The sequence below is a fragment of the Syngnathus scovelli genome, chromosome 9 (assembly GCF_024217435.2).
Source record: "Syngnathus scovelli strain Florida chromosome 9, RoL_Ssco_1.2, whole genome shotgun sequence".
NCBI classification, from domain to species: Eukaryota; Metazoa; Chordata; class Actinopteri; order Syngnathiformes; family Syngnathidae; genus Syngnathus; species Syngnathus scovelli.
In genome coordinates, this window is record NC_090855.1 from 2,883,775 (window position 1) to 2,899,265 (window position 15,491).

General features: G+C 41.7%; 1 protein-coding gene across 4 annotated transcripts in view; it reads left to right on the forward strand.

Moving 5' to 3' along the window:
* The window catches only part of si:dkey-246i14.3 (ephrin A4), a 34,552-nt gene that overhangs the window by 8,178 nt on the left and 10,883 nt on the right, over positions 1-15,491 (forward strand). For 2 of the 4 annotated variants that reach the window (XR_011087323.1, XM_068651749.1), the window contains exons 2-4: positions 7,428-7,726; positions 9,734-9,802; positions 14,576-14,602. Coding sequence is in view for 2 of the 4 variants with exons in the window: in XM_068651749.1 (XP_068507850.1) it covers positions 7,428-7,726; positions 9,734-9,802; positions 14,576-14,602 (395 nt within the window). In the remaining 2 variants the exon portion in view is untranslated. The remainder of the gene's footprint in view (positions 1-7,427; positions 7,727-9,733; positions 9,803-14,575; positions 14,603-15,491) is intronic. The other 2 variants (XR_011087324.1, XM_049731037.1) reach the window with 1 other exon arrangement.

The following is a 15,491-nucleotide window of genomic DNA, read 5'->3' on the forward strand; positions in this document are numbered from 1 at the left end:
ATGTGCGGCCCGCTATGACGCCGAAGAGTTGTGACGGAGAAAGATGGAGACGCGGAAAGAAGCGTGCAACGGCTGCGAGGGAGGGAGGGAGGGAGGGAGGGAAGGCTGAGGGCCAGTTTGGGCTCTTGGGATTCCAGAGCAGTGACCGTGAAAGTGCTTAGATAAACACAGAAGAGGAGGGGGGGAGTAGAAGAGGCAATGGAGAGAAGCGAGAAGGTGAAGTAACGTCTCGAAAAGTGACGGCTGAGGGAACCGTGTTGCCAACTGCTGTGGCGTAGTCAAGCAAATCTGTAATAATTACATTCCGCTTATATCGTAATCATTGCGATGCATTTTAAACCAGTTTCTAACTTTGCAATCGATGAAATTAAATCGGCATGTTTCATTCAAAATGGTAATATTATTATGTACGTCCATATCATTCCAAATCTGCAAAAAAAAAGAAACACTAAAGGGAATATATTGAAAAACAATTCCTGCCATCTAGTGGTGATTAGTGGTATTACAACTTAGTCAACCCTTGTGTGCTAAACACAAAAAAAAACTTATTTTTGGTTTGCTTTGCCTTCCAATTCAACTGGATTGGCCTACTTTGGAATGCCACAATTGCTTTGGAGCAAATGACTCAAAAGGAATGCCGAGGGAGGAAAATCACATTTAACTTTTAATTGGTAGTTGCACAAAAGTTAAAAATATTACAGAAAGGCATTCAAGACAAGTCAGAGGAACTGAAATGTGTCCAAGTTATTTTATTGACTCACGTGCCCAATGGTCTCCCCCTTGCATCTTCTCCTTGCCTGAGTCTAAATAATTCAGAACGGTTGCTTCTATTAGGACGCATTTTCTCGACATGTCTGGACCGGCCGACGGCTGCCCGTCCTCTCATTGGGGAATCTCTCTCGACTCGAGTGAAATCATAAAGTATTTTTCTTCAATCGGCCTTTATTGATTGCTGACAGGGGGCTCTGTTAGCAAAAAAGTCTGGAATGGGGTAATGATAAGTTTGCTGATGGATGTTTTGGCTCAGCTGGAAAGCGGCGAGGTGTTTGCATAGTCCACGTGGAATTTGAGGAATTTGAGCACACGCGGTGTGGAAACGTGTTTCGACATATTGCTGCTGTTTCACCCCTCGTCTTTTTTAGTTCTTGGTGGGGGTCGAGCCGTACTTATATTTGTATATTTTTAATTTTATGTGTTAGCCTCGCTTTTGTCTCCAGTTGTGACTTGTTACTACTACAAAAAATGGAACAGGAAGGATGTGTCGGAGCTTCGACCTTCGAGTCCTGCAGACGAAAACAAAAATGCGGCGCGAGAATGTCGTTGTCTGCTATCAGACGTGTGACCTACTTAGTGGAATTCTCGGACGAGTCGAAATTTCGAGCCATCGGTCGCGTCCTAGTGTTTATGCTAACATGCTAACGTGCTTAACTTCCGATTGTATTTTTTATTTTGCTTTACTCTCCATATAATCGTTTCTTCTTGTCATTTCTTTTTATTTTTCCTGAATATATTTAAGACTTGCTTGTGTTAACACTTCTATGATTTTTTTCTTTCGTTTCTACAACGTGTGCTTATTGCTTTGGGCTTTCTGGCGGTCGCTCGTAAGAAGGCAAAGATGGAAGACGACTAAGGTGTTTGGGCGGGGTTTTGTTTTGGGCCCCCCATCCCGACTCTCGATTGGCTGTCGTCTTGGTAACGGCACATCTGACCTTATTTAACCCTCCTGTTTGTCCACAGCTCCAACACTTCCCGCTTTCTCTCGAACTTTGTTTATTTGTTGGATTGGAAGTGAAATAAAGCAGCAGTTATTGCCGGCCCGGGGTCACGTGGACTCGCCATGCTCTGGTCAAACTGTGAAAATGGAAACAATTGAAAGACTGCCAGCCTATTTACATCAGAGTGGGTAAAATCTTTTTGGAGGAGGGGGAAAAAAAGCTGGAAAAGTGAGATTAGGCCTGACCATACACACACATCGATAGTGAGAGTGGCTCTTGTGGTTTGCGGACACCTGTAGCCGTATCAAAATGCTCCTGATGGGTTGGTTTTGATACTGATGGCAAGTAGGAATATGACATTTTCCTCACTTGTGATATGCTGCTGAGTCGCACAGAATGAACAACAAGCAGAAAATAAGATCTTCTCCGAGGCTTGAAATAGACGTAGTGAGTGCCACGGCATCATATTCCGTACAACAAAGACGTTATGTGTGCCGGTTGATTTACCAAAAGACATGGTAGTGCTGCGTTCAAGGCTGCGGGGAAATAGGAAAAAGCACGTTTTGTTCCAGTTAAAATGAAAAAAAAATGGGACGACAGCAATCAGTGTGAAACGAAAGAGAAATGAGTCATCGCTGTTTGTTTATTAGACTTGATGATGATAATTATTAGACTTGATTATAACAAGGGGGTGTAAACTTTTGTGCTGATGCGCCACACAATATTTATTTTAAAAACAGAGCTAAGCTGGGTAAAAATATTTTAAAAAATTGTTTTTGTATTACAATAAATTCCAATTAGACAATTGTTAAATAAAATCAATTAATTTTAATTATTCAATTTAAAAAAAATGCTCACTGGGACCACAAGTGGCCCGCAGCCTCCATTTTGCCTACCCTCGCTCCAATACTCTCTCCTTGGCCATTGTTTGTTCTAGCTTTGTGAACTCTGACCTTCAACTTGGAGCTCCGCTCTCGTTGCACTTTCCCAATCGGATGACTGGTACTTCCGACATTTTTGGATTCCAGGAACACGGCGTAAACACACTTCCCGTCAACCTAGCTGGGAAAAATCACGTCGGGATAAAAAACAGGAAAGACTTTGCGATTGTGTTATTGTCTCACTGGGTCAAGCTAAGAATCTCATGAAGGCGTGCATGTCGGGAGGGGGCGGGGCTTACGCCGAGAGATATTTTTTTTGTCCGGCTTTGCAGGAGGTTGAACAACGGGGGGTCCGCAGATGGTCCGAGGCGGGGGGGGTGGGTTCCTTGTTTGTGCGCCGCGTGGTTGGGCGTAAGCACCAGGTTAGACACAACACTGGTGTTTGGGCTCGGCGAAGGCTCAGAGTGGGGGTGATAAGAGGGGAGGCGGGGTTGACCTGATTCTACTCCCATTTACGAATGTACAGAAACACTGCAGAGGAAATCGAGCGGGATACTTTTCGGATTCTGCAACAGTTGTTATTCCCATAAAGGAAATCCTGTTCAGCATACTGGAAAGCAGGATTCCCGACGTTGAATTTGTTTTTCCCCTACCAAGAGGCCCGAGTGATATACCAAATTAGTATAAAACCAAAATTTTTGGGTGGCTATCAAAACCCAGCAGCATTTTTTGCGGTTCTTACATTTCCGTTTTGTTTCGTATGAAATTGTAGCTCGCTTGAAGGCTCGCCACCTGCTTAATCCTTTCTTTTTGTTTTGGCGAGGACCCCGCTTCAGTTTCTGGCTTAGCTAAAAATGCTACGATAGTTAGCTTTGACCTTGATGCCTTTTAAAATCTCCGGGGAGAATTCCCGAGTTAATTGACTCTTAATTTGATTGTCCCAAAAAGAAAAAAAAAAATACTGTCTTTCTATCTGAAGACTTTAAATTTGTTCAAAGTTCCCAAGGTCACTTCACATCTCACTAATGAAGGGTTTAGATGTTGAGAAATTGCTAACAGGAGGGAGCCGGTAATTCACCACGAGTTCATTCCAATCAGTCCTAAAATGATTAGAACGAGGAATGGTTATAATAATTTATTTGATTTGATCGCAACGGAGTCAAAATGAAGTGCCGCGTCTCTCTTGTTTTGTTATCAGCCGCAAAACTACTCCACAAAATGAGAAATTAGCGACTCGAATCAAGTCACAAAGTGGATTTTTCTTTTTTTTTTGTTTACTTAATGTCAGCTTGAGAAGTCAAATCCATATTGAATATTTTTTGGGTTTTTTTTCTCATCTCAAGGCATCTCTGTCGTTATGCTAGCCAGTTGTTAGCATAATATATTGTAGTAACTCCCGTCCACCATCGCATACTTTTGAAGCGATGCCTCAGTGACCACAAGAAGCCTCGAGTCCCTCCGCCCCCTCCCGCTGTGTTTGACCACGGCGCCACCGAGTCTCCACACGAGCTTTAACTTTAGCACATAAGCACGAAAAAGCGGCCTCTGCTCGGGGATTCGCACTTTTTCACCGCGGAATATTTTTAGCTCGCAGTCGGCCGATGTTTCGGCACGCGTGAATGAGGACGATGCGGTCTGTTCTGTATTCCTGACGCCATGTTGTGGGATTGTTGCGCCTTTAATTATTCCCTCATATTAAAGGATCAAAGGTCTCGGGCATGGCGGAAGCGCCGCGCGTCATTAGAATGGTGCGCGGCACGCTTAGCGTTAGCACCGCTGTGTGTACGCATAGTTAAACTAGCACAGAGCGCCCCCGACGGTGCTCCGGTTGGCCTTTGACTGAGAACAAAGTACAATGAGTGCTTTGGCGCATTCTAGGTTAGAAGACACCACCAGAGGGGTGGGAAGAAAAAAAAAAAAAATGGTCTGAGCTAGTTTTGCAAATGTCAGTTTTGTCACAATTTCATTAAAACTGCCGGAAGCATGTTGAAGATGATGATCCGTCACGAAAGCAAGCATGTTTTCGCCCATCTTGTCCTGTCACCGCTGAGTGTAATTAGGCCGGTCGCCAAGCTAGCAGACCCCATCGAGGACGAGAAAAGAAAGATGGCTGACAGGTTGACATCAGTACGCCATGTTGTTGCTATAATTGCTAGTTGTTGTTTTTTTTGACTATATAGCACAATATATTGAATTTTTAAGAATCAGTCGAATTTTTCTCGTATCGATAGGAGCAAAACTGAGGAGCTCTCTGTGCTGTCCTTTCCTCAAGTCCTCAAGTCCCCCCCCCCCCCCCCACATGCTTCTTGTTCCTCCTCGCTGACTCCCTGCGCCCCCTCTCTCCTCCGCTCTGTCACCCCTCTATAAAGGCTCCCACTGACAGACCTGACCCTTCACGAGCTGCATCCGGACCGTCTCTGTTTTCTTTTTTCATTTTTTTTTTTTACTCTCGTGTTCTCCTTGCGAAGAGAAGACTAATTAAAGTCTTCCACTTGGCTGTTCCGCCCTCGTCGGCACTCGTGGACTGTCTGTGGTCGCTAATTATAACGCTTAACTTTTCTTTTTTTTGTTGTTTTTTTTTACCTGTCATGCTCACTTTATTCCGCCTTCCTAATTAGTGGTTTTGGCATAAGTCTATGTCAAAAGTGAAGTCCAGAATCGCCTAGAGGTGTGAATGGAAGACTGAAAAGTTTTCAGTTTCTGTGCCCTGAGATTGACATGTGAATAAGTCCAAGGTCGATTCCGATTTCGTTCATCCACAAACGGTATACAAAATAGATGGATGGGTGTTTTTTTTTTGTTTTTTTATGCTTAGCAATGTTGCTAATCAAATGCAAATCAATTGATTTCCTGACACCGAGGATACAATTTATCCAGGATGCAGTCTGAGAACATTTTATTCCTTAAATGACCCGATGCTGCAGCTCATCGCCCGATCATTTTGCAGAACACCATTTTCACTCGACTAAAAATCATGTTATCCATGTTTAACTTAAAATAAATCCCCATGGCTCTCACTCAGAAGGTATATATCAGACTGGTGAAGTGGTATCGGTGTTGTAGTATCGGAGTATCTTTTTTAAATGCACCAATGAGGTCATGTTTGATGTGTGGATTTATTTATTATTTATTTATTGGGCAAGAATCAACAAGCACTCATCCCTCTCATTAGCTCTCGCCATGACTTTCCGTTTTTGTTTTTCACACTCAACCTTTCTTATTCCTTCAGCCTGGTCTCGCTCCGTATTAGATTATACTCGGGCAACTCTTTAATATACTGTAACTGACAGGAAGGCAGGAATGGCTGCGCTACATTATGCACCTCTTCTGTTCTAATGATGCCGTCTTGTCGACGGGTTGTTATTGTGCCGAAAGTCAGTCAACCTCGACGGAAGGTGTGCTTGTGCATGTCAATCATATCTGCGTGTACACTCCCGTCTGCGCTTATCGCCGTTGTACGGGTTGAAGCAAGCCCAACAGGTTTTATTTTTACTTTTTTTTTGTGTTGCTCTTGAACTCCTCTGAGTTCATGATCAGCACTGATGTGTTTAAGCGTCGCTAGTAATTCTAAAATATTAACCTTCTAACATGCTAGTGTCTCATTTGTGCTGGGAGAAAAAAAATAAATAAATAAATCCATCACTGAGCCGGAGGTTTCAACATTTCACCGAGCATTTAGGAATCCCTGAATGCCCTTTATCTGCTTAATTGCTTTCTCTTTCCATTCAGTTTCCTATTACACTGTGTAAGTGTCTGAGAGAAGCCTCAGTCCATTGTGCCAGTTCTCAACCGACCTTTTTGCAGACTTGAGGGATCGTTCCACAAAGCTCCCCCCCAAAAAAAAAACTCCCTATTGATTTTAAGTGATATGTGGCACAAGAGCGAGAAGGGACATTCTCGGTCGCGATTCAAATTGCTACATGTTTTTTTCCAGCGCTTGACCGCTCACAATTTCCAACTGGTCTCCCATCAGACTTTTAGGGATAATGGGTCGGTGCCAAAAGCAAGATCCGTATTGATTTTAAATTGCATGGAGCATGATCCATAAGATATGGAAGGGGGGTAACGTTCAGATGGGCAGACGTGATTTTGAAAATAAGAAGTCTGTTGATTTCAAATGACATGTAATAAGTAGGTCAAATCATAGACGTACACTATTAGCGGCTTTTTGGTATTTGAGGCGGGCCTTAACTGGTGAACACAATGAGCAGCTTGAGAAATAAATAAATAAATAAATAAATAAATTAAAAAGCCTGCTTATGGCACTTAAATGAGGCAAATAAATAAATTGTGCCAAAAGCGTCACAGTATAAGAAAAAAAATTAAGAATATAATTTTAACCGTGCTAAGCTAACTTTTGCTACGTCTACTAATATTTTAAGTCGTCTAAGGCTCATTGTATTAAAATTCACAAAAATATCTAAATTTTTGGCACTACTAAAATACTTAAATGAATAGTTTTTAGGTCTTGTGATGTGAAAGGTGCAAAAATAAACCCTTTTTAGATGATGCTACTTTTTTAACATTTAGCAATTAGCCTACGCATGAAACATGTCGGATTTGAAATAAAAAATCCCAGAATTTGGTAGCGGTTGAGTAAATTTCCTTGATTGACTTTGGCGGTAAAATGATTTATTATTTTGAGTATTGTTTTCAGTTAATTAACTAATTGAGACTAAATTAAAAGTGAACCTAGCTAGCTAGCTAGCTTGCACGTACCTTGCTACCTACTGTTACTACCGCCCTCTTCGTCATTTTGCATCAATTATGCTTGAACTTGGTCAAGTTATAAATTGTATTATTAATCGTTTTTTGTCAATCTTTTTTCCAGGTTAACAGCAGGCGAACTGTCCATCCAGGTGAACCTGAACGACTACCTGGACTTCTACTGCCCTTACTACCCCAGCAAGCAGACGCTGGGCCCCAAGCAGCCGGAGACCCTGGCCCTCTATCTAACAGAGGAAGCCACCTTCCAAGGCTGCGTGGAGACGCCGGTGGCCATCAAGCGGTGGGAATGCAACACCCCCTTCGCCCCGTTCGGCTCGGTTCGCTTCTCGGAGAAGATCCAAAGATTCACCCCGTTCTCGCTGGGGTTTGAGTTCCTGCCAGGGCGCCACTACTATTATAGCTGTGAGTACTATGCGTGTGTGACTGTACGTGGGCGCCGATCCAAGACACATGAAGGCTCGCCATTGTTTGGAACCACTTTGAGGCTTGCTGATCCATTCACGGAAATATGCCATGCTTGGATAACCTGTAACGCTTATTACAGCCCATTAAGTTTCTCAGTTTGGTTTTAACTTGAGGAACTATTAACCCCTTTATGAAAGATTTTCACAACTATACAGGGAATGTTTTGAAAATCTGAAAAGAAGAAAATCATAAAATGATTTTATAATATTCTTATAAATTTTTCTCACTGTATTCTAGCTAACTCTGATTCTCCCCCATGCTTCAACCGAATGGCAGGTCGGACATTTTGACAGCTGTAAAAACCTTTTTTTTTTTTTTTTTTCCCCCCCAACTTTCCTTTTTAAGACGACTCGTGTCAGTGCGAGCAAGAGAAGTGGGTGGACGTGAGACAAGGCGAGGAATAAAAGAAGTGAAGAGAATACATGGTGTGCAAAAGTGACACACTAACACAGTGAGAAACTGAAGGGGGCCACAAAATGTCAATTTGAAGTATTGAATAGAGAAATACGATAGTAAATACCGTTTTCGGCTAACCGGAAAAATTTAAATGTCAAGTTGTGAATTGAGGTTTGACTACACCTGATTTTAACATTTTACAGTCAGCACTTCTGTTAATGTAAAACAAAATGGAGGGCGAGTCAACAAAAGCAAGGGATGACAGAAAAAGCATCTTTACATAAATTACTAGTGTAGTCAGTCTGACAATAAAGCTTTGTTGGAATATAAAAGCTAGCCTCCACATTCATCTATATTTTGTGTACACACACAATTCGAAGCCTATTGTGCTTGTTGCGCCACTTCAGAGAAAAGCAACAATAGAAAGTAGTCCCCCCCACCACCCCTCCGCCGGGTCGAACCACTTTGGGCTCCCGAGTGTTTGTGTTTAGTCAACAAGAGTGATAAAGTTGGTCCAAATATGTGTCTCATGTGTTTAGTGTGCGCCACTGGACAGAATATAAAGGCATTAGACAACAATAGTGTTAGATACACTAATTCCATTAGTTGCTCTAGTCTGAGCCCGGCTCAGCTCGTCTGCTCCCACACACTGTGAGGGCTCACAGGCCGCCATCTTTGGCTTCAAATTATACAGCCTTAAAAAGTTCATCTAAAAAAAAATGCCTGAAATTGTGTCATCGCGAGAAAAGCATCTTAACTGTGATTAATCTGGCTCAGGAAGTCAAAATAAAACAGATTTGTATCGAAACCAAAGCAACATTTTCCATAGGAGATAATGTTAATTATTTAATCCGTTCCAGGTACGCAAAAGTATTTATTTTCACCAAACTTTATAAGGGTATGTGATATTATTTTGTAAAAACAAAAGCATCTTATCTGTGATTAATCTGGCTCAGGATGTCAAAATAAAACAGATTTGTATCCAAACCAAAGCGACATTTTCCATAGGAGATCATGTTAATTAATTAATCCGTTCCAGATACGCAAAAGTATTTATTTTCACCAAACTTTATAAGGGTCTGTGATATTATTTTGTAAAAACAAAAAAAAAAAACATTTAGCAAAGAATATTTGATCGATTGGTATTTTGCAGGTGTATTTACTCAAGTGTCTATTTGGCATTTAAAAAAGAGAATACGCTCTCTCCATTTTATTAAATGCCGTACGCTGTCATTTAATATAAGCACACTCTAAAAATAGACACGGTCGCTCACACAAACTGCTTCACTGCTTATCGCTTTTGTGAATTATTCAGTTTGTGTCATGCCAAAGATTGTTTCTTCTGTGCTTCGCTAACCATTCACGTGATGGATTTGAATATGTTTGTATTCAGCCATGAAAATATAATTAAATAACGCATAAATCACGGCTGTATGGGGGTCCCGATCCAGAAACTGTGAGGTGGGGGGGGGGGGGGGGGGGTAAATTTTCATTAGCGCCTTGCACTGAAGTACTTCTCTCTCTCTCGCCTTGGTTGTTGTGGCTCAGCTCTGCCTGCAGATGAAGGCCCGCCGCTGCCGTGTATGAAGCTGCGCGTTACCGTGTGCTGCGAGACCGGTGAGTGCGCGCCTCTTTTCATCAGCTCCTGCCTTTCATGGTTTTTTTTTGCTCCCTCTGAACTCCCCCCTCCCCTCTTTTGCCACCACCTCTGCCTTCCATACAGTATTTCTACTATCAGGGCTCTTTTTTTTGTGCAACTGTTGGCCTCATTTCCTCATTACCTGTCCGACTGTTTCGTTTCCTCATGCCTTTTTTTTTTTTTTTCCAGTCATACCTCAATAGAAAAGCGATCTGACTTGAGTTTAAGTTGCAAGCAAAAAAAAAGCTCTGTCATTGCCATTTCCAGATAGTCTAACCAAACCCCAACTTGATTGTTTTAGCTTAATGCTAACATATAATGCAAAACGCCATAGAAGGGCTAATGGAAAGCAGCATTCTTCCAGTAGACCTCAGTGCTGCTAAGCGTTTTTGTGGCACAATGTGGTACTACACTCAAGACATGCAACTGAATTTAAATCTACTTGTGTATTGTAAAAAGTCATGAAAATAATCACTCACAAAAATCGGCAATACAGTACGCAAAGGCCGTAATTGGATTTTTTAATTTTTCCCCCCCGTCCCTTCCTCATTGGCTGTCACCTTCATTCCCCTGCTCTCCATCTCCCAGCGTGAAATTCCTGGACTTGATCTAATCCAGAGCCCGCCTGGAGTAATGTTAGTCTTCCAGTCCACTGAGCTGCCCCTTCGGGTTGCCAATGTCGCCCGGGTCTTGCTGTGGGAATCCTTGCGCCACTAGTTCATGTGTGTGGCTTGGACGGGGCAGGGGAGGGGTCTTACACGGACCCCATTGCGTGCCGTTTGGTGATCTAATTTGGTTGTGTGTGTGAGACGTCTGTCCCAGTTCCCATCCCAGTGCTATCTGCAGGGGGTTTTTCATCCTGGATTGGACCCGGGGCACTCGGGGCAAAGGTCACGAAATTCTAAATTACTCGTCATTAAAAATAGTAGAATAAAGAGGAAGCTTGGAATTGTCTCCTGATGTTTATTGTGTTATGAGAAAACAATTATTTGTGATTGGATAGTGTTAAGTGTACCTAATGAAACGTCCATTTAGCGTACATGGGATCACACCAACTTAAGTGAATCTCCCGGGGTTTTTTTTTTTCCGTCCCTCTCTCTCATCCTGTCCCTTAACCCAAACTAATCCCGACTAAATTTGTGGCTTCCCATCTTTCCCTTTCTTTCTTTCTCTCTCCTCCGCTCGTCTGTCGTTCCTCAAGTGGCACTAATCCTCCCCTTGCCTCTGTCTTGCGCTCCCCCTTTTTTTATGATCTTTCGCTAGCCGAGCAAAACTAATCTGGGCGCGCCCAAGTGTCTCCCGACTCCGCCCTCGTGTCGGACGCGCTCGCTAAGACACTTCTCTGGGCTGATAGAAACAGAGAGAGATGCGAAAGATGAATGAGCGAGGGGAGGAAGGAGAGTTGAAGGGTCTCTGGATGTTCATTAGGTGCTGTGCTCAAATTCTCCCTTCCGGCACCTTCCTCGTTGGTGTGTCTGTGTGTGTGTCCCACAATCACTTGTCCTCCAAGTCCCCCGAAATGCATTTTTGTGGTGATTAACAGACAATTCCGTGCCGGGTTGTTCCGTTGCCAGCAATCATCTCCCTCGTACTCGTTTGAAGGGCGTCCACGGCGACATTGCACCAAGGTCACACGGCAGATTGTCGCTATTCTCTCCCGTGTGCACACCTGTGTGTTTATGGACTTAATTTAACTCCAGAACACACAACGCAGTGGACAAGAGGGATGCGGGAGGGCTCGGAAGGACATTGTGTGTGTGATGTGAAATGTATTTAAAGTTGGATTTTTACTTTATTGCTTTTTAAGTAATAGGGAGAGTAGCTTGGTTATGTTTCAAGTCATCAGTTAAGTGGCTAAGTTAGCTTTTTTAAGGTGCTGAGATTGCTGTTGAATGACCTCCAAATGGAAAAGTTTTGAACTGGCGTCGGTTGTTTGAGAATTAAATGTCCTGACAACTCTCCGCCAACTAAAGATTTTTATTTCATGGGGAAGGGCAGCTACTAACGAGTTGTTTTCCCCCACGAGATGGGTTGATATGTTATTTATCATATTCGGACGTCCAACCCTTGGCCATTTCATTAGGGACACCTCATTTGGAAAAAGTCAAGTTGCCTTGATTTGTCTTTTGCCGATGATCTGATGAAGATTGAGAATGTCCACAGAATTTTTTTTTTGTCATAGTCACCCTTTCAGCAATTGTCCCAAAAAAAACGACCAATTTACTGCTGTAGATTTATTTATTTATTTATTTTAATTCCTCAAACGATGGTTTGACAGCTGAGGTCGATTTCATGCGTCTGTAAATTTCCACGGCCTCACATCGACAGAAACGATTCAGATCTGAGGACATCCACTTTCCCGTTTTTTCGCCACGATGTGTAAACGTTCGGTAGAGTTTCTGGGTGAGACCGCCTCCCTCCCTCCCTCCCGCCCTTCCCTCCCCCATCACCAGTGGCACGAATGAAACCAAAGAAGGCGCTTGAGCCTGCGTTGCATCAGACAACTCCATCCTCCTCGCTCACCTTATTCTTCAGCCGTCAACTTAAAAAAAATAAATAAAAGCCTCCATTTTTGTTTGTCCCGTCGTCGTCCTACTGTGAGAAGCCATTAAGAAGCGACTTCCCTTTCGCTCTAATTGATTCCTTTTCTCTTCCCCAATCGAATCTCTTCTTTTCCTCCCGCGGTGAGCCCAGTCTTTTTCACTTTGCTTCTTTTTTTTTTTTTTTTTTTTGGGCGGGGGGTGTCTTACATCGCCGCCTTCCTTTCACCCCAGCAAATAAAACCTCCCTCCTCCAATCATACCTTTTGAACCCTCCCAACTGGAAACGCACGTTTGCCGACTCTCCAAACCAAGCGACGGTTTTTCCAGATTCTACTTTCTTATTTTTTCTATAGGGCGCTAAGCATTGTCGGTTAGCATTAGCCGCCACGTTTGTAAAATGGCGGCGTCCTGTGAACTGGAATGGTGGAACAGTGCGGCAGAGCGACCCCCCCCACCCCACCCCACACACACACACACACACACACATTTCGCTACGGTGGTGCTGCACGTTCCAGACCGCAGTGCGGAAAAAGAAGCAAAGACCGCCATGCAGCACCATCGTCGCCATTTTGTGTTTAGGCTCGCTGCCACCGTTATTATGAGCAAGATTTTTTTTTTTTTTTTTTGTACAATTAGTCGAGGTCACAACATTCGTGTCACACACACACGAGTAAACACGAGGCATTCCGTCGACTGGTGTCGCACGGTTTCAGACTTTTTCTTAAAAAAATATTTTTGAAAAGCTGAATTTAAATCTAACCGTGAAGTGGAGATTGTATTTACAGCATTTGATAGGAAATATAATTCATTCACATTATATTTTTTCTTCATTGCATCAGAATTACAAGTATTGTTTTTATTGTCCTTTAAATATTTTTTAGCAATTTTTTTTACAGTTTTCCAAATTTTACATACTTCTATTTATGCAAGTGCAAGAATCGGTATATACTATTCACCCGTGCGTATTTATATAAATTATATTTATTTTCCCAGATATAATTTGACCGATTTAGTCATTTTAATTCAGCTTAAATAAATCTAGCCAAGGATTGAAACCTTCCAAAATATTTTATAGGCGTACACAAATGGAGTTTTTTAATAAAGCGCTGAAGTGGCTTTTTTTTTTTTTTTTTATATAAATATGATTTATCTCAGACACGCACGCACATGGGTGAACACACACTGCGCACTAGGCCAAGTCCCAGCACGCCATTTAATGCCTCATTAACCCCAAGATGGCCGTTAGTTGTAGACAATCAGCGGAGTAATTTTGAGCGACAGACGAGGCTTGCAGGTGACACACACACACACACACACACGGCGAGCGCATAATGCCCACGTAGTACATTTAGTTGCTGTGTTCACAGACAGGTGGCGCTGTTTTGTGTCTGTGTTGTCTTTATTTTTAACACGCATCCATATGTGTATGCACGTTCTTGTTTTTCTGTATTTGTGTGGCCCCACCCAACTTTGGGTCCATTAGTTGTACAACCTTTGACCTCTGAACTTGATTTGTTTGCAGCCACCTTTGTGTGTGTTTCTATTATTTTCTCTTCAAGTGTGGAACCACCCTTGATATACTACACCAACTTTTGTTGTGTGTGTGTGTGTGTTCTTGTTTTTCTGCATTTGTGAGGCACAACTTTTGACAAATTACCTTTTAGTGTGTTCTTTTAATTTTTTTTTTTTGCATCCTTCCATAATTTCCTTTTAGCGCAACCCGGCTGAGTGTCCGCTTGTCTCCCCGGGTTCTGTCTTTTTTTTTTTTTTTTTTTCTCCGTCTGACCTTCCTAAACTTCTTTTCTTCCGCCCTCGCTCGGGCTTTCGAGCTCTGTCCACTTCTTGGTCTCGCTCTGTCGTTTTGGATTTGGTCCTGTTTTTATTTTTTCTCTCCTCCCTTTTCATTTCCTGTATCCTCTCTGTCTGGATATAATCCCCATCACTGTAACGCTCCCTAATTTCCATAACACTTCTCCTTTTCCTGTTGTTTCGCTTTCCTTTCTTCCTGACCTTTAAGAGAATTTGCTGAGAATGGCTTAAGGTTTTAACAAAAGATAAATGTATCCCTTTGCTCATTTGTCTGCCTCTTGCTGTTTTTACTTCTACCAGCTACACTATTTTTTTTTGGAGCATTAAGCATGAAAACATGATGAATCAGCAAGTTCTTTCTAAAGTTTTCCCTCTTTCTCTTTCCGTTTCCACTCACAGCATCCAAGGGCTCCAAACAAACTCAAGGTGAGATTCTTCACCGGTTTTCGGCATTCATGGAATTGCAAAAATAAAGTTGGGATAAGTTGTAATAAATCATGAGAATTTTTTAGTCGTATCATTGAGGGGGGGAATTGCATTTATTCAAGAGAATAAAGTCAGAATGTTAGAAGAGAAGAGTTTTAGGAGAATAGTCAAACAAGAAATTGTATATATTAGAAGAAAAAATGTTTTAAAGAATATTTTATCCATCAGAACAACAGTTAAGTCAGAAAACTAAGAATCTCTTTTTAGAAATAATGTAACAATAAAAGAAGAAATAAGACGTACATATCAAAGACTGAAGTCAAAATGAAAAAAATTATAATATTGGTTTGTTGTTTTTTGCAAACTCAGCAGATTTAAACGTACTTTTGAGATTTTTTTTAAGAATAAGTGATGATACTTTGAGGGGAAAAATTCGCTAAACTACCTAGCGCAAATATTTTCAAAATATTTTGTTCTTCAACATCTACATATACGCAAATATATATTTTATTTCAAATTTTTACTCTTTTTTTTCCTCACAGATTTTTTTTTGTAATTCAGAATCATTCACATAACCTTAAAATAATTTTGTATTTTATTAGTCTTGATAAATTTCTTTCTTTTCAGTTTCCTTTCTCCTAATAAGCGAACATGATTGTCTTAACGTGACAACACTATGTACTTATAATTTCCTTTTTTTTTCTGCTTTTAACATTACAACCTTTTCCCCCAAAATTACAACTTTTCATTATTGTGCTATTACAAGTGATATTCTTGATACTTAATCGTCTCATTCTTGGGAAAAATAAAATTTGTTTTTTACATAATTGTCTCTGACACCCCTTTTTGAAAAATTCCAATTTTGGAACAATTTGACCTCCCACTTGTT